This window comes from Electrona antarctica (genome assembly GCF_951216825.1).
Source record: "Electrona antarctica genome assembly, chromosome: 23".
Classification (NCBI taxonomy): domain Eukaryota; kingdom Metazoa; phylum Chordata; class Actinopteri; order Myctophiformes; family Myctophidae; genus Electrona; species Electrona antarctica.
Genome location: NC_136804.1, coordinates 3,564,887 through 3,584,886, shown reverse-complemented (window position 1 = coordinate 3,584,886; position 20,000 = coordinate 3,564,887). Strand labels below are relative to the sequence as shown.

At 44.8% G+C, this 20,000-nt stretch overlaps 1 protein-coding gene across 1 annotated transcript in view; it reads right to left on the bottom strand.

Moving 5' to 3' along the window:
• The window catches only part of ptprz1b (protein tyrosine phosphatase receptor type Z1b), a gene marked incomplete at its 5' end in the record, with an annotated part of 59,560 nt that extends 48,310 nt beyond the window's left edge, over window positions 1-11,250 (bottom strand). The window contains 2 exons of the mRNA XM_079494161.1: window positions 9,238-9,294; window positions 11,241-11,250. Of these exons, the coding sequence (XP_079350287.1) occupies window positions 9,238-9,294; window positions 11,241-11,250 (67 nt within the window). The remainder of the gene's footprint in view (window positions 1-9,237; window positions 9,295-11,240) is intronic.
• Window positions 11,251-20,000: the final 8,750 nt, after the last annotated feature.

The following is a 20,000-nucleotide window of genomic DNA, read 5'->3' as shown; positions in this document are numbered from 1 at the left end:
TAATGGCTGCTCCTTTTAGTACACGTTCTGACTCACTTCACTTCACCTCATCCCTCGCTCGCTCTCAAAGGAGAGGAACCAGAGTGCTCTCTCTCATCCTGCTCAGCTTGCTGAACGGCATCCCTGGAGAAAGAGACCCATCTATACTGTCTCATACTGTACTGTACAGTACAGGCGGTACTGGTACAGGCGGCGGTGGCTCAGGGGTAGAGTTTCCAGATGGTAACCGCAAGGTCGCCAGTTCGAACCCGGGCTCCCCCAGAGTTAGTGTCGAAGTGTCCTTGAGCAAGACACTGAACCCCTAATTGCTCCTGATGTGCTGGTTGGTACCTTGCATGGTTTCCGCCGCCATCAGTGTATGAATGTGTGTGTGAATGGGTGAATGTAATGCACAATCTATGTAAAGCGCCTTGGATAAAGGCGCTATATAAATGCACCATTTACCATTTACCATTTACAGTACACACTCGTACAAGCCAGTAGCGAGTAAACATACATAATAGCACAGATTCTGGACGGGAACCCCTTTTGGTGTTTTAACCAAGCATTATGTTATACTTAGGCTATTGAAAAATAGCAGATCTACAAGCTCATAGCGCGCCACCGAGTGGCGCGCTACGAGCTTGTAGGTCTGCTATTTTTGAAAAATCGTGAAAATGTGGCACAAATCTTTGAATATATATTCTTTCAGAAGACTTTTTTTTTTATTTCGACGTCAGGCCTAAATGGGTTATATAGCGCTTTTTTTGGGGGGGGGGAGAGACCATGCAAGGCAACCAACCTGCACATCAGGAGCAATTAGGAGTTCAGAGTCTTGCTCAAGGACACTTCGACACCCGTTCGATCGAACTGGGAACCTCGCGGTTCCCATCCGGCCGCTCTACCCCTGATCCACTGCCGCCCCAAAGAAATAACAGCTGGGCAGTGTATAATGTACGTAGTCTTTATTTCAGACAGAAGTCCATAGCACATACAGTTAACACACGATAACATCAGAGACATAGGCCTACAACATGGGAAAAAGATAAAAGTAATACAAAATACAAAGAAAGTAGGCTACCATAGTGCAATTAATTATATAGATGCACCCGGTATATATCTGTCTCTCTCTCTCTCTCTCTCTCTCTCTCTCTCGCTCTCTCTCTCTCTCTCTCTCTCTCTTCATCTTCATCTATCTCTCCCGCCCCCTCTCCTCTCCTCCCACATTTATACCAATTAGTCTCCCGTTACTCCTCTCCTCTCTGCGCCTCACATTTAGACATGTGTGTGCACTGCGCACGTGCACACACGCACACGCACACACACACACACACACACACACACACACACACACACACACACACACACACACACACACACATTCTGAGAGAGCCTGCATTTTCAGCCTCTCTGTGCAGAAGATGCAATACTGCAGAGTGTGCTAATCATTTATAAATACTGCATGTATTGGGGTACCCGCTGGCTGCTGGCCAAGTGGTCCAGGTGCATGCCACATATAGGCTATGACAGCGCGCCGCATGTTCGAGTCCCGTTCATGTCACGACCTTTGCTGCATGTCTCTCCCCTTCTCTCTCTCCCTCTTTCCTGTCTGTCTTCACTGTAACTATCAATAAAGGCGCAAAAGCCAAAAACAAATCTTTAAAAAAAGTATTCAGTGCTGATATCGTCGACTAAAACTGTGACGAAAAATGTTTGTCGGCTACCTTTTTTCACTGACGAAAACGAAATAAAAACTAAATAAAATAATTAGCCATGATGACTAAATACAGTGAAAATTTCGGCAACAAATACAAACTAGACTAAAATGTTAGGGAGGGGACAAGTGGAGAAGAGATCCAGTAGAACTAAAAGACAAGTTAATTTATGTTGGAAAATAGCAGATCTACAAAATTTTCAGAAAACTGGTCCACCCATTGGGGTGGTCCGCCCATTGTGTGGTAGAGCATGTTCTATATTGTTAAGAAAAGGATTATTGTCATTCATAAATAGGGATGGAGCCCGGAAATCGGGTCCATTACAAACCCGGTTCGGCATTTATCGAGACTCGAGTATCAATAAGCTTTTGGCTATTACCATGTTGGATCACAGATCAGGAGATTTTTGAGTGGTGCAACCACTCCAAGGAACAGCAATGTCCCTATTGTACTATGGGACTCACTATGTCCCAATGTTTAGAGTACCAGTAGGGGCAAAAGTGGCGCTGTTGTGCCAGAAACAGAAAGAGAGAGAGAGAGAGAGAGAGAGAGAGAGAGGCAGGGGGAGAGGGGAGTTGCACCACTCAGTTTACACGGGTGTGATTTTTATTCAACAGTGGGAATTCAAAAGTGCAAAATGCATTTACACTAGAGACCAGCGGGTGGCGGATTTAGCCGCGGTTGCCGCGGGTGAACCGCAGTTTAGGGTGGATTAGGGTCAATTCATATTATTATAAATTAATATAGGATAAACCGCGGGTGAAATAATGCGGGAAATAAAGTAATGGCATAATAAAGTATATAAATATGCTTATTATAGCTTTTAAAACGCACACAATCTCGGCGTGCGTGCGTTGGTAGTAGTATTTTAATTTAATCATTTTCCATGATCTGGCACAAATTAGCCGCCTATGAAGTTGGGTCCTGTTGCACAACAACAACAACACAGTGGTCTCCTACAGGCAGCTACGCTAAAGTTGCTAACAGGCAGCTAGTGAGTCTGAGAGAAACTTAAAACTAAGTAAAACAGAAGGGAGGAACATACGTTCGGCGTGGGACTGGGAGTGATTAAGTTCTTTACCCTGCCGCCGATGACCGCTGGATATGCTGTATGAAAATACGTCGCGAAAACGTGGACGGCGTGTTACCATGGAAATGGATATATACAACCACTACGTAACATTGGTGAACTGTCGAGAGAGTGGTGAGTGACATTGTTTGTACAAGTAGTATAAATAGCCGATCTACAAGCTCACAACGCGTCGCAGCGTCGCGTTGTGAGCTTGTAGATTGGCTATACTGTATACGCTGGGCGCTTCCCTGCGCAGCGGATTGCGGGTGGTGCGGATTAATAAATTGGATTAATTAATAAATTGCGGTCGGATAACGGGCGGATTATAATTATGCACATGCGGATTCGGGTGACAAAAAAGCTCATCCGCTGTTCTCTAATTTACACGCACACACGCATGCGCACGCACGCATACGCAAGCATACGCATGCACGCACGCACACACCCACACCCCCCCACACCCACACCCACACCCCCCCACACATCAAGTATCTGAGGGCAAACATGACATGTCTGACAAGACCTAAGCTGCAAATCTGTTTTATGTATGCAGTACTACAGAGACACACACACACACACACACACACACACACACACACACACACACACACACCCCATGTCATTCAGAAGAAGACTACAATACGTATGTGTGGTAATGATGGACTCATGCACATCAATTCCCCGGGGATGTGAAACCCACATGCTTTCATGTAACAAGAAGATTCCAACAGAATCTCCATACTGTACGCTGTTCTTACACCGTGTGATCTGTAGCAGCACCGTCTAGACTCTAGCCCATTCTGAACGGGAACCCCTTTTGGTGTTTTAACTAAGCATTACGTTATACTTTAGCTATTGAAAAATAGCAGATCTACAAGCTCATAGCGCGCCACCGAGTGGCGCGCTACGAGCTTGTAGGTCTGCTGTTTTTGAAAAATCGTGAAAATGCGGCACAGATCTTTGAACATATCTTCTTTCAGAAGACTTTTTTATTTTATTTCGACGTCAAGCCTAAATGCGCTAGAGTCTGACTGACGAACATGAAAGCAGAACCCCAGACTCCCAGATGCAAATCACTGCTGTCGAGGCAGAAACCTGTTATCTCCATATTTTAACTTATTTTATTTTATTTTATTTTATTAATTAATGCTGTACTTCAGGGTTTTTTTTCTCCAACCCTTTTCATATCAAGTAGGGATGCACCGGTTCACACAGGTTTGTGTGAAACGTGAATAAACATTTGAATGTGGGGTTGTTGTTGTTCGTCTTTCTTCTAACGTGCTACAATTAGCAGATTCTTTGGATTCAGTTCAGTTCAGTTTTCCAAGAAAGACAAATGGAGCGTTCCAAATAGCGTGTCTGGAACTCGCAACGCACGCGCACATACATGCACGTCGCACACACACGCACGCATGCACGCACGCACACACACATAACAAACCGCTACAAATCCGGTGACCTCACATGGGTCTCTACCTGGTCCTAACCGTAACCTCAGTAAAACTAAGCCTAAATCCAATCTAACCTAAATTTAAATATTATCCCCAATGAAAACAAATACAAGAATACAAGAATACAAGAACCGCCCCAGCGAGCGTTCAGTTGGGGTTGGGGGGGGGGGGGGGTTTGGGGTGAGCCTTCCGGTTGGCTCGTGCAGTATACATATGTACTGTACAGTGTCTACGACTTGAACAATAGAACCTCATCAGTCTGAATAGAGGAAACAATGAAGGGCTTAGACTGGAAGCAGCTCATTGTTACCTCCATTCAGGCCCAGCAGAATAATGACCGTGACGCTGTTGACGTTCTCCCAACAAGGGATGAGGAAAGAAAGGAGACGATAATGAACCTAAAGGAACGGGGCTATAACTGCATCTAGGACAGTGGTTCCCAAAGTGGGGTCCGGGGACCCCCAGGGGTCCCTGAGGGAATTCCAGGGGGTCACCAAATGGACCCTAACGGGTTCATATGTACACTCTCAGAGTTAAATTAACTCTGATTTTACGATATAAATTAGGGTCTCAGAGATAGAAATGCCATTAAATGGGGTTCCGTAGCCTAATGCATGTCAAACTGAGGGTCCTTGAAATTTAACGGGTTTAGAATCTCTGCTAGAGCCGTAACAATCTTCTCTTATGGGGGTCCCTGGCATACCTTTTTCACATGGGGGTCGGCGGGGCTAATGAGTGTCAATTTGCGGGTCCTTGACATGAAAAAGTTCCCAAACACAACGCGTGGCAGCGCGTCACGTTGTGAGCTTGTAGATCGGCTATTTTCAGAAAGTGTAAAATCAGTCATTACGACGGCATCAAGGCCCACCAAAATACATTTTAGTCGACTAAATCAACTGTAGAATTAACTGTAGAAAAATCTTATGATTTTTAGTCGACTAAAACTAGACTAACACTAGTCTAAAACAAGACATCCTGGTCTCTAAACTGCCTCCCTCTGGCCAGCCGGGGCGCCTGATGGAGGGGAAAGGAACTGGTTGGAATAACGTGTTCCTTCCACGCGCTACGTCCAACCAGGGAAACTCCCCCCTGTCAGGTGTAAAGGAGCGACTTGGACACTCATGCATGAAGGAAGCATGAGTTCAAGTCCGTTGCTCTCCCCAGGTTGGCGGAGGGTGTGTAGAGCCCAGGATCACATTAGACAATTGACACAGGGGTGAACAAATGGGTTACAAAATCTTGGGATAAAAATTATAGAAAAAAAAAAAAAAAAAACATTCCAGGTGACAAAAATGTGACTAAAACTAAATGGAAACTATTCAAAAGACTATGACTAAAACTAAAATAAAAGTTTGCTGCCAAAAACAACACTGCTCCCCAAACCCCTCCCCCTTGACCATACAACAACAGCTGTGGGTGCGGCTTCAGTTCAGGTGGATCACCACCCATCACCACCCACCAAGCAAACCAGGTATACTTAATGAACCGGTGGGGGTGTCCACATAAAAACGACATTTTAACAAATACTGTACACATTTTTGAAAAAAATCTTCCTCCTTAAAATAATAATACCTTATGATCATGTTTTAGGGTGAAAGAAAATCACGGCACTCCATCTTTAATGAATCTCATGAATGCTCCTCGTCGTATCATTTCATTGCATTGAGAGCTGATTCAGCATTCAAAAAAGATTGAATGAACGTCAATGAAGTCAGGAAATTTGAGGAATTTCTAAATAATTAGTTCTTGGTTCTATGATTCTGATGATGATGGCCCAAAGATTGCCTTTGGCCCTGCTGGTGAAATTAAAACGCATGCTTTTTATCTCTCCGGAAAATGATAACACCGGTGAGACAGAATTCAATTACTGTAACCTGCAAGCCAGATTACACATTTTCACACCTGGAGTGCAATCCTAGAAAAGAAAACCAAATGGAAGGTCTTACAAAATGATTCAGTGTACAGTACATGTAATCGTTAGTGCCTTTCACTTTCACTATGGCGAAGGTTTAGTGGTTTACACAATCAGAGGTAGTTTTAATTTCTGCCTTGCGCAGAAATTAAAACTTTGGAGTCTTGTGAGCATGTGACCATTCCCCCCTTTAACTACCACTCCTGCCTTCTTCCGTCAAGTATCTCTTTGTCCATTCTGCTCTCTCTCTCTCTCTCTCTCTCTCTCTCTCTCTCTCTCTCTCTCCCTCTCTCCCTCCCTCCTTACCCCCTCCCTCCCCCTTTACTCTTCTCTATACCTCCCTCAACTACTTCCTCCATTATTGGCCCTCCTGACAAAATAATGGCCACCATGGCCCACAATGAAGTGTGTTCTTTCACATGTTAATGCCTTTACTCACGGCCCAGCACACAACCCAACCCAACCCACTCTCTCTCTCTCTCTCTCTCTCTCTCTCTCTCTCTCTCTCTCTCTCTCTCTCTCTCTCTCTCTCTCTCTCTCTCTCTCTCTCTCTCTCTCTCTCTCTCTCTCTCTCTCTCTCTCTCTCTCTCTCTCTCTCTCTCTCTGTCTCACGCACGCACGCACGCACGCACGCACGCACGCACGCACGCACGCACGCACGCACGCACGCACGCACGCACGCACGCACGCACGCACGCACGCACGCACGCACGCACGCACGCACGCACGCACGCACGCACGCACGCACGCACGCACGCACGCACGCACGCACGCACGCACGCACGCACGCACGCACGCACGCACACACACACACACACACACACACACACACACACACACACACACACACACACACACACACACACACACACACACACACACACACACACACACACACACACACACACACACACACACACACACACACACACACACACACACACACACACACACACACACACATGGCTACAGTTTCACCCACTCCAAGTGGACTGCCACTGAAGCTCCTCTAAATCGCGCTGCTGAAAGGAGAACTTGGGAAGGTAGCAGAGTGGAAAATGAGAAACTCTGTGTGCATATTGTCCGTAATTGCTGTTTCACATCGGTGTTGCGGTCAGAAAATAAACAACGGTCTACATGTAGCGTGCCGTTTGCATCATGGAATACGCACATACACTAAAACAGTGGTTTTCAACCCCTTTTCACATCAAGATCCATTATGTATTGAGCATTTGAGCCACGGACCACCGTTTGATGAGATTTAGCCTCTCAGACCCAAAACCAAAGAATATTTTGTTGTTTTTCCGTTGGGTGAGATTTTCTCCACAATTCCATGCTGTATTAATGTTGGTACCATGAGGAGAGATAACAGGCAAATCATCGATCAAAATAACAAACAATTCTTCTTCTTGCCGAGAACAGCAGTCAGGTGAAAAACCTGTGCACGCAATAAAGAGCGTGTGCGGACGTTATTTTAAAATAGCTCAACTCATGAATGTGTGTGTGTGTGCGTGCGCACGCACGCACGCATGCATATGTATGCGTGTACGTGTGTGCGTGTGTGTGCCCCATTGCTAATACCTCCACCCATTCCTACCTCCAATAGTGAAGTGGTGTAATGTAGCTTTGAGAATAAAGACAGAGGTGTTTATATAGGGGCTGTTGTGAATTATCTGCATGCTGTCTGAATGGCGGCCTCTGGTGGACATTCCCCATTCCCTGCATCCATAATGAGACACCTGTTTGCCATCACACCACTCAACTCATTAGCCAATCACAGTTTAGGTGTGCCACATATAACCAGCAACTCACCCCACACTCCTCACTCAGTCTCCAGCCTTCACACAGGCAACAACCAAGATACCCATGTACCTGTCTAGATACTTCCTTAATGTTAACGAAGTCCACACCCACAGCACCAGAGGGAGTGCAACGAACCATGTACAACCCAGATTTGGCACAAACAAGGGACTAAATTATTTTCGCTCCTATGCCACCAAAATGTGGAACGCCCTACCAACAGTCATTAAGACATGCGAATCCCTTGACTCCTTCAAAACCGCTCTCAAAGGGCACCTACGGACAGCTGCAATTCGAAACTGGCCCCCGTAAAATCTGAATCCCCCCCACCGCCCACCCCTTTTCCCCCTCACTGTATATGTTTCTTTTCCCTTTTTACCTCCTTTATGATGCATTCCTGTTCTGTTCTTTGACTATATAGAAGTGTCTATTTGTATGTCTCTAAATGTTTTGATGAACTGAACAAGGTGGACCCTCTTGTAAACAAGTGTAATGCTTAATTGGGTTGTCCACTCACAGTTAACAGTCTTTGTATTGAGTTTGTGCTTGAAATGTACTGTACTTCTGCAAACTGTTGGCCTGGGCCATGGCTCAATGGTCCAGGCACCTTGGCTGGTAATCCAGTCTGGCAGTGTGCCGCGGGTTCGACTCCCGATCCCGACGGCCTTTACTGCATGTCTTCCCCCCATCTCTCTCCCCATTTCCTGTCAGCCTACTGGAGGGACAGACCCCTCCATAAAAAATATAAAATAAAGGCGAAAGCCAAAAAAAAAAAAACCTGCTCTCACTTAGCACTCCACACAACACCACTCACTTCTTTGCAGCCGTGCGTCCATGACAAACAAACCACGGTTTCATGGCTTACTGAAGATAATAAACTGCCTACTTGTTGAACATACTTTGGTGTCACAAACCATCTCTCTGATCGGAGAACCTTGGGTGGTCAGATCCAACTATTACCACAACCAGCAGAGAATATTTATTATGCTCCTTCGAGCCGGATTACCTGGCTACCCAAGGGTGACATCAAGGCCTTTTAACACGGCAGATGGACAGTATGGGGCTAATGGAACAGAACAATGCTACGGGCTCCAAGTCCATCCTACAGAGGATCTATCTAACATGGTAGAAGCAATGAGGAAAGCTGAAATGGACGATCAACTGGAATTGATTAAGAGCAGAATGGATGAACTCGATAGGAAAGACAAACATTGTTAAAACACATCAGCACATGGCTGGTGTGTGATCATCTCCAACATGGAGAACAAGGGGGAGCACCTCCCCATCACCACTCGTTATTGTACCAACCTGAGTAGGACCAGTCAATGTCCTCCGGGAACCTCCTCTCCCCATGGATCAATGGCTCTACAGACACAACTACACACAAGAGAGAGAGAGAGAGAGAGAGAGAGAGAGAGAGAGAGAGAGAGAGAGAGAGAGAGAGAGAGAGAGAGAGAGAGAGAGAGAGAGAGAGAGAGAGAGAGAGAGAGAGAGAGAGAGAGAGAGAGAGAGAGAGAGAGAGAGAGATTAGTCATTGACAAGATTTGTGCCACATTTTCACGATTTTTCAAAAATAGCAGATCTACAAGCTTGTAGATCTGCTATTTTTCAATAGCTAGAGTATAACATAATGCTTAAAACACCAAAAGGGGTTCCCGTCCTGAATGGGTTAAAAATAACAGAAATAAATGAAGGGAGGCGAAGGAGTTACGACGTTACAAACAAAGAGAAAGAGGGAGAGAACGAGACTCTCTGAGCGAGATGGAGAGAGAGGGGTGGTGGGGCGAGATGGACAGGGAAAGGGACTCAATAAAAGAAAAAGATGGCTGGAAGATAGCGAGAAGGGGGTGGGACATTTCTTTTCTTTTTTGAATAGAGACCAAAATGAGAGACACAGAAGGGGAGAAATGTGATACCTGTGCTGTAGAAAGAGAAACATGTTGCAGATAGGAGGTGTGACAGGGGAGAGAGGAACTAGACACTCCAAAGAGTTCTGACAAGACTTTGTTTAAAATGAAAGATGTTTTCTGCCTGTGTGTGTGTGTGTGTGTGTGTGTGTGTGTGTGTGTGTGTGTGTGTGTGTGTGTGTGTGTGTGTGTGTGTGTGTGTGTGTGTGTGCGTGCGTGCGTGCGTGCGTGCGTGCGTGCGTGCGTGCGTGCGTGCGTGCGTGCAAGACTCAAGAGAGCGCATTTCTCAGCACCAACCGCAGCACCGGACCATATAGATAAAGAAAGAGAAAGTTTTACAGCATATTAGGCTGCAATATTCACATCATATTCATATTAAAATCATATACATTCGACATTCGAAACCATTCGAAAATTGTTCGAATACATGTGGTGTTTTAAAAGGAATTATTCGAATATCATTTTTGGCCAATTCTGGCAGCACTAGTAGGCGTTGCTCAAATGTAGAAATGAAATCGCATACAGTAGGTGTCTGACTAATCTAGATCGCAATATGTTTTGGTTTATTAATCGTGCAGCATTAATTCTGATCTTTATCTTCACACCACTGGTCTCGGGTCAGAGCACGGCTAATTGTCTCAAATGACTTCCTCTCATTCATCTATCTTCTATCTGTCCGCCTGCTCACTCTGTCTCTGAGTGTGTGTGTGTGTGTGCCTCCCTCCCTCCCTCCCTCGGGAGCTGGTTTAATGACAGCGTTAATGGCTTGGGTGACAGCAAGCAGTGAGCGCTAGGATTAACCACAGGAACCCACTGTACAGAACTATACTGTACAGATCTATCTATCTATCTATCTATCTATGATTAACCATAGGAACTGACTGTACAGAACATTAAGAGGAATCCATGTCTCACAGCATTCTCTTGTTCATCCTCCATGTGCCTCTGTAACATTAAGAGGGGTCTGTTTCAAAGCAGCATTATGTTAATTCACACCAATGCGCTCTCTCTCTCTCTCTCTCTCTCTCTCTCAGCATTAAGAGGAATGGGTGTCGTACAGACCCCCCCCCCCTCTCTCCTCTCTCTCAGCATTAAGAGGAATGGGTGTCGTACAGACCCCCCCCCCCCCCCCCTCTCTCCTCTCTCTCAGCATTAAGAGGAATGGGGGTGACAGCCACCTGCTGTCTGTCGCCCTGTGAGTGCACAGCGGGGCACGTGCTGATAGCCTACAGATTAGCAGCGACAGATAATGGCTAGACCTCGACATCAGTGCATGTCACGGTGGATAAATGTGGTCGGGGCCAAAAGCCTAAAATTGTCCAAATGGTTTAACGCCATGCGGATAAGAATATAATGGCCTGCGTAAAGCTATTTCTCTCTCTCTCTCTCTATCCTCTCCCTCACGGTCAGCCATAAACACGTGGTGGTTTTTAATCATTATTTTAAGCTAGAACTAGGCTGCGTTTCCATAAGCCCTTTTTGAACATGGGCAAATGGGGTTCGTAACCCCTCAGCTAAGAGCTAACCTACAACTGGGAGAGATTTCCAAGACAGATACAGTATGTGACTGACAGAGAGAGGTGAATGGACCGGCGGTCCCAGACATATTTTGCTATATATTGCCCCACACTTGTACAGTGTGTACTGTGTATACAGGAGCCATTTGGACCATGCCAGTACAATAGTGGATGATTCTGAATCCATTCCAAGCATTAGTTTAGCACAAAAAAACACTCCATAGCCACTTGCCCAAATGTGCAGACCCCATCACATTTGTGATGACGGCTAAGGCTGTTTTTAGCCCAAGGAGTGTTCTTCGTGCAAAACTAATGCTTGGTAAGGATTCAGAATCATGAAAACCCCCTAGTTTGCTACTTGTTTTAAAGCATAATGAAATTTAGAACATGTTGCAAAATGTTGCGCTTTTAGATGAATGAGTGCGAAATATCCCTATGCTCCCTAAGTCAAGAGTCAAGACCATGTATGAACTTACACCAAGCCAGGACAACGCTCCACACGTCCCAAACTCTTTTCCCCTCTGGCTCCAAAACTATGGAATGCACTTCCCCATACATTGCAATCAGAACTGCAGACTCACTCCCAATCTTCCGCCGTAGTCTGAAAATTAACTTCAGACTCCACCTTAGCGCACTTGCCCAGCCCTAGCCTCGACGACCTTACAGATGTATGCAAAGGCTCAACTTATTTAATTTAGATATAGCATATTATGTAGACTCAGCACTCTATAGTGTATACTCCGGATGGTTATTATAGTTTAATGATCCTTGATGTATTTGATGTATCACCATGTGTTGTTCTTGCTTACTGTAAATCGCTCTGGATTAAGAGTGTCTGCTAAATGCCTAAATTGTATCTCTTTCTACTCCTCCTGTGAATACCCACTAGTCTGTAGCTACTGCACAATGAACTGACATTTAAACAGATGACACTAGCTGTGCTGCTATAGTGAATTAAGCCTGGGGTCATGACCTGCATGCTGCTACCAATAACATCCATTATGCTTGGTCACATGGTACAGCTTAAAACAATGTAATGCTTCTCACGCACGCACGCACGCACGCACGCACGCACGCACGCGCATACACATACACATACACATACACATACACATACACACACACACACACACACACACACACACACACACACACACACACACACACACACACACACACACACACACACACACACACAATACCATCTTGTATTCAAACCAAGCACATATACTTTCCAATTTGAGCTCAGCTTTTGAGTGGTCACGGCGCTGATCCTGAGAATTGGACTCAGAGAGGAAACCAAAGATAAGTTGGCTTTGTGTCTGGGCAGCTCAGACGGTAGAGCGCTAGCTCGCCATAGGAAAAGACCACAAGGTGTCTTAGTTTCACACTTGGCACTGCCAACTTATGGTGACTAAGTACTGGGAGCTGATGGTACAGTAGGTACTATCGTAAAGTGTGTTTGTGCCAAATGCACACTTACAGATGGATCCTTACAGATGGAACCAAATGGACTCTTGCGGTTTTCTGATGAATTGAAAATGGAGGACCCTGATGTAAACAAGTCTCAGAGCTTTTTCTGGTTTCATCCTCGTAGCAGTTTTTGTATTGACCTGTACTTTCATTGAAATGTATACTACAGTATTCTACATACTGTGAATAACATTTTCCAATCAATCAATCAATCAATCAATGAAACGGTTCCATTCGTACACTACACTCTCTGATTTATGGAGGTCTTTCCTTGAAATTAAAAGGTTTGAGTCCATGTCCATGCATGAGCCCTTCTGGGTTCCCAAAGGACACATCCAGAAAGCAGGTCTATATGTAATGTAATATGAAACAACCATGTTAGAGTAGAACACCAAGCCTGCCTGACTGACTGATGAATGACAGACTCAGCCATGAAGCCATGAGGTCTCTGAGGTTGCCGTGCTTTACTAACTGATGATAAATCAGCGCTCAGGGTTCGAGTTGCTGGGACGACGGGCGGATCCCATTCCCCAGCTTTTGATATCCCTGCCTCTGCATGGTCGTTATTTTTTTATGGTCGGTGGGGATATGTTTTTCGTCCCTGCGACTGCTCACACTCAATTAAATACATGCATTCCCTTTTGAGAATTGTAGACCATGCCTGAAGAAGGTCAGTAGACCGAAAGCTTGCTAAATAAATACATTGATTGTGCGAAGATCTGAGTGTGCGGAGCTTCCCTTTATTTTTCCCTTTGTGGCTCCAGCAGCTCACTTACGTTTTTTCAGTGGATGAGCGGTGGTTCTTTTTACATTTTTGTCAGAATTGTAGACCATAAAATGGAGTAATTGTATGGTCACAATTATTGAACAATTTAGTAAAAAAAAAGAATTAAACATTTAGTTTTTAACACCTTGGAGGCCCGGGGCGGAGTTCTCCGTCAAGTTCAAGGTCATGGTCAAGTGCCCAAGCCGGAGATTGATAAATAGGACGGAGATTAATGATAACAAAACCGTTCGCATCGCTCTAGAGCCTAGGAGCGCGTGTTGCCCGATCCGATGACGTGTCAAAAAGTGACACGTCATCGAAAATGTCCCCTGCCTGTTTAGCTGACGAAAACGAAAATCTTAAAACGATCATAACTCCCGATCTAAATCATCCCGTCTAATTCTGAAAAAAAGATCCTGTGTTTGACGGCCTTCCGCCGTCCAGTCGCTAGTCGCGATAGATTTATTATTACCTCCCGTTGTTGTCGATCTACTCTAGAGTGGTGTGGCTATTGTTAGCTGCTACACAGACATGCACACCAGCTTCCGGTGCTCCGGTAAAAGTGGTCCGTGCACTATAAATGATGGGCAAATGGATGAAATGGATTCAATAGTTCCGGGCTACTAAGGTGTTAACTAGAAAAGAAGTTCCTAAGCAGTTCCTGCAAAATCTGCGTGGGCTCGCTGAACACCCGCAATGTATATGATGTACAGTAGAAAATCTATTAAGTAAGCTGAAGAAAAAGTCTGATGATGATGGATGATGACGCATTCACTGCCGCCCCAGGAAGGAAACGGCAGAGGTTTGATTGCGTCGTTATAACCACAGATAGCACCTCTGTGTGACCCTAGAAAGATCTGACCCTTCCTCATGCAAAAAACTTTTAGAAAATTGTAAAAAGAAAAATACAAGCATAAATAACTGCATAAAGCTGAGCACGGTGAAGTTTGAACTAGATTTCTACTGTATGTGGAAGTAGATTAGATGCCAAAAAAAGCTGTAGAGAACTATACTTTTTCTCCCTGGCTTTTAATGTTGCCTGAAAACGCATACCCTTCTTATACCATGTCTGTTTATACTTCTGCTCTCACTTGTTGCTTTGTTGTCTCCACCAGGCCGAAGGCATGGGGAGAGAGTATGTTTTGCACTCCGTCCGTCCGTGTGTCCGTGTGTCCGTCCGTCCGTCCGTCCGTCTGTGAACAGCTAATCTCCGGCACCGTTAACCCGGCCGATGCCAAATTTTGCACACACACTCCCTGGATGCCAACGATGAACCTCTGCCCCAAAAATTCCAGAACGGCCTGTTATAGTGCCACCCGGAGGCCGCTTTGTGCAAAACAAGTTTTTGGACAGTACACCTACAGATTTTGTCCAAACATCACGCAAATTGGTACACAGTCTCTCTAGCGCCATTCAACAAAACAGGTCTTTCAGATTTCTCAGACTCCATCCTGATTGGCTAAGATTGGCTTCCAAAGTTCGCAGGAGTGCTCAGTTTCAAACAAAATTCTGCAAATCATGAACACATAGTGTGATTTCCGTGAAATTGTGCACGCACATTCCCACTAGGCCGAGGAAGAAATGCCACATGAACATTTTCAACTTAGCCTCATGATGGCGCTATAACTGGCCGAAAAGTGTTTTTACCTCTACCTGCACGGATCTGTGGATAACTTTGTATGCCAACTCCCTAGAGGCCAAAGAAAAACCTTTGCCTGGAATTTTTCACATCTGCTCTTTATAGCGCCACCAGGAGGCCGACATATGTAAAACACATTTTCTAATATTACTCCTTCAGATTTTATCCAAATTTCACGCAAATCGGTACACATGCTCTCCATAGTCATGTGATCAAGACTGGTTTGTTTGATTTCTCATAATCCACCCTCATTGGCTACGATTGGCTTCTAAACTTTTCAGGAGTAGCCTGCTTTGTACCCGTTTTGTACAAATCGCCACAACTACTCAACGCAGCGTCCGATTGTGGTGAAACTGTGCATGCATATTCCCACTAGGCTTTGGAAGAAATGCCACTTGACAGTTTTCAAATCAGCCTCATGGTGGCGCTACAACAGGCCAAGCATCACACACACACTCCTATCCTCCTGGTGGAGACCTGTGCCCAGAAGAGCATTTTTTCTAGTTTTTGTTTTGTTTTGTTTTGTTTTTCTTTTCTTTTCTTTACATGCTCTTGTTGTTGCTCTGTTCTTGTTTTTCATGCTCTTGTTCAGCACTTTGGTTTGTCTTCGGTCAATGTAAATGTGCTATACAAATAAACTTTGATTTGATTTGATTTGATATACTGAACAATAATATCAGATCTACAAGCTCAATGACATGATGATGGGGCCGGGGGTCCCCTCCGCGGCTGTGACCTCCACTGTGACAGGAATGACAAACAGCAGGCAATATATTTTTTAAATGGAAGCAAATTGCAGTCTGACCCGTCTGACCCGAGCAGATGCAAGTTGATCTACTCTTTTATTGCCGTGTGCGTAAGTTCACCTCGTAAAACACGATACACAGAAAGGCAGGCCAAGCGTTACTGTCTGTGAATGTGCATGTGCAAGTGTGTGCACGTGTGTGCATGTGAATGTGCACGTGTGAGTCTGAGATCCTGACACAGATCCTGACATAAATTATCAACTTTGAAAGGGTTTGTCATGAAATGGCATGCAGTATTTTACATTGTTGAATCGAGGTTCACATTAGGTGTCTATGGAAATTTGGTTTGTCAACTTTCGGAGACTAAAATGTACTTTTTCATTTTGTATTTTCTGTAAAATCTTAACCCATTTAGACCTGAGGACGATTCTAAGAACGCCTTTTAAAACATAACTTAAGTTTTCTGAAAACCTTCAAATTCATTTAAAAAAAAAAAAACATGTATAGCAACAACTAAACAGAGGTAGCTCATAGAGTATATAAAGGATAGAGACCGAACTGGAGCACTGGCCCCGCCCCCAAGCTATTCATTTCGATGAAGTTGCTCAGTGGCGTTTTGAAGCACCCGGAAGACTGCCGGAAGTACCTCCTCCGGACCTCAAATTTGAGGTCCGGGGTGACGTATGGGTGACGTAGGGAGTGATGGTCCTACGTGTCCGTGCACGGGTCCGCATGCAGTCCTTCCTCTTACCACTAGGGCCCAGAGCTTCAACGTTGGAGCGCCTCACTGGCCCCTTGAGGTAGCTCCTGATTCAAAGGTATAACAACGTATAGGTTGCAACAGGACAGGTCAGCAAAGACATTGAGAGATTGGTTTAAAATATTGTAGGAATATTCTAAATCAAAGTGTCCCAGAGCAAGAGTATAATGCTCCCCCCCCAAGCGCTCATCAGAACCATTAATGCACCAGCATGAGCAGCCATTAACTGGGTGAAGCTGGAACTGAATTTCCCCTGGCTGTGGGACTAACATAGCCTGGTGAAACCACTCCCCCTGCTGGACAACATTTGCATTCTGCCAGCAGGGAGAGTCTGGGAACTCTCAGGCAGAGATGATGTACTCCGGTCCAATTCTGGCCGGAGCGATATGCGGCTGTACGAGGCCTCTAGAGGCGGGATCAACGCGAGACTTATGACATATTGAAGCGCTGCCACAGCGCAAATGTAAACACAACCTAACAGGACTACAACTCGAAATTATTATGAGATCCCAGATGCAGGCAGGAGGAGGGAACTGGTGAACTCAATACTGCCGCAATCTGGCGAAGTCAGGTTAGGACTAACAACCAACTCCCTAAACAGCTAGGGCTCCTTTAGCTCTGATCCATAGCTCTAATGCGTTGCATTTAGAGCTATGTTACTCTCAACTTCCGCCCCTCGCATGAATGCAGACCAGCCTCTCGTCTTTAGCGTAATTAAAAAGAACGTTTTCGCTACTCACCAAAACAAAGGGTTGTGTCATTAGAAAGCCTACTTTCCTTAGTGGACGCACTCTGAGCCCCCCACCACACATATAAACTGTACTTTTTGGCCAAAAGGGGATTTTGTTTCCACCGGAAAAAAAAAACTTTTAGTTACTCCAATGCGCCCTCTACCGATATTGCCCAGATAATTGCCTCATAGAGAATATTTTTCCTCCAGTGAAAAGAAATCCCTTTCTGGCCAAAAAGTACAGTTTATACGTGTGGTGGGGGGCTCAGAGTGCGTCCACTAAGGAAAGTAGGCTTTCTAATGACACAACCCGCCTATGTTTTGGTGAGTAGCAAAAACTTTATTTTTATTTACACTAAAGAGAGGCTGGTCTGCATTCATGCGAGCGGCGGAAGTTGAGAGTAACATAGCTCTAAATGAAACGCATTAGAGCTATGGATCAGAGCTAGGGCTCCTTGTGAGCTGCAAGTCCAGCTCTCTCCTCTTTCTCTGGCCTTTATCTCTAAACTCTCATAGTAAAGCATACCAACGCAGACGGAACTAGAAAAAGTGCCCCTCGGGGCACAGGTCTCCACCAGGGCAGGTCAGGTTGTGGCCTCCTGGTGGCGCTATAATAGGCCAATGTGAAAAGGGTGCCATTTGTTCTTATGCCTTAAATGGCAATTGGATGATTTGAGGCATTTTGTTCCAAAAATGTGTTTTGCAAAACTCCACCTGTTGGTGGCCTATAACAGGCCAATGTGAAAAGGGTCATGGGATATATTCCTCAGCCTAGTAGGAAAGTGCGTGAAATATTTCACGTAAATTGCACGCTGCGTTCATGATTTGAGGCTTTTTGTTCAAAACGGGCCAGTCCTGCAAACTTTGAAAGCCAATGTTAGCCAATTGGGATGGAAAAGGAACATGTCTAGTCTACAACGTTTCATATAAATCAAGCGCATTTTCATAAAGTTAAAGTCTTTTTAGCGTTTAGGCCAAACACCTACTTTCAACTTTATAGGCATGTATGTATATCACATGAGCTCTAATGCCTGACAGCGACTCGGTCCAGCTGGCTGGACCATTTACTGCATGTCAATTCAATTTGCTTTTAGCTTTAGCTTTATTGGCATGAGTAAACATATGTTTACATTTGCCAAAGCAAGTGTCAAAATATAATAAAAACAGTTGAAAATGGGGAAAGTATACGCAGTTGGAGGGCTTATACAGCGGGGATCTCATGTTAATGTACTGTCTGGTGTTTTTCTGCGCTGTGTTGTTTTGTTGTGGGTGTTGTGAACAGACCTGTGAAGACGAATACCCCTTGGGGACGACAATAAAGTTTATTATTTATTTATTATTAAAGCTTTTTTTGAAACAAATAGCAGCAATTATTTTGCAGTCACTTTGGGACGAATAGCAGCATCTTTTCTCCAGACTATTAAATAGTATACAAACAATCTTCAGATTTAAGATGCGTTTTAAGGTAGCTCTGTTTACATGTGCAGTAGGTCTAGAAGACTAGTGGTCTACTCGGTACAGATAGTAGTCCTTAGGGTGGTTGTATTCCATTGGCTGAGCTTCTTTCATCGCAACAGTTCACAAATCTTGCTGCCGTGTTCGCACATTGTTGTACTTCTCCCAATGGGAGTTTTCATAGTTTCAAACTCACTTTGAGTCCCTATATACTCTCCCTCTGCGTTTCCTGTATCTCTCCACTACACTGTACAGCCATCAAATAAAGGCTCAGATAACAAAACAACAACAACACCAGAAATCTCTTTCTTATTGCTATTGGTCCGTGTTTAAATCTTAACAGGTCAGATTATTGAAAGAATTCAAATTTACAGAAAGATTTTACAGGTGGCACTTAGTGGTCCAATTAGCTGTTCTGGATGCAAGATTTGCCTCAATCACTTACAGTGTCAGATATGGCCATTCAAATGTTGAAAATGTTTAACACAGCTCGCCGTCTGACTGATTGGGAACGTTTACACCATGTCTGATGTTTGCACGTCGGAATCTATTATTCCAGGAATTTGCATGTCTCTAGTGATTACCAACATGAGCACTTCAGGCTTGAAACCTTAAAAGTTAGACATGACAAGGGGGGAAAAAGCAGGGGCTGTGGGTTTGTACAGTACTCTCGGTATGTCTCTCTGCCTGCTCTGTTATGTGCGTGTGTCGCGTGCGTGCGTGCGTGCGTGTGTGTGTCACTATAAGTTTGCTTTTGGCTCCTTGCCAACATTGCATTATGTGAGAACAATTAAATCAACACCAATTAATGACGTGAGTGACAAATTTGGAGCTACTATTGGCATAGGAAGAAAACAATGTGTGAGCGATGATCTGAAGGCGGAATCAGATTCTAAAGTAAACAGAAAAGATCATTCCGGACTGAATATAAGATTTCCCTGCTAACCCACCAGTGCATCCACGGCAATGCCCCCCCCTACCTCAAGGAACTTGTCACAGTTCAATCATCTACCCGCTCCCTCCGCTCCTCAAACACCAACCTACTCAAATCCAAAAAGACAAACCTACGCACCATGGG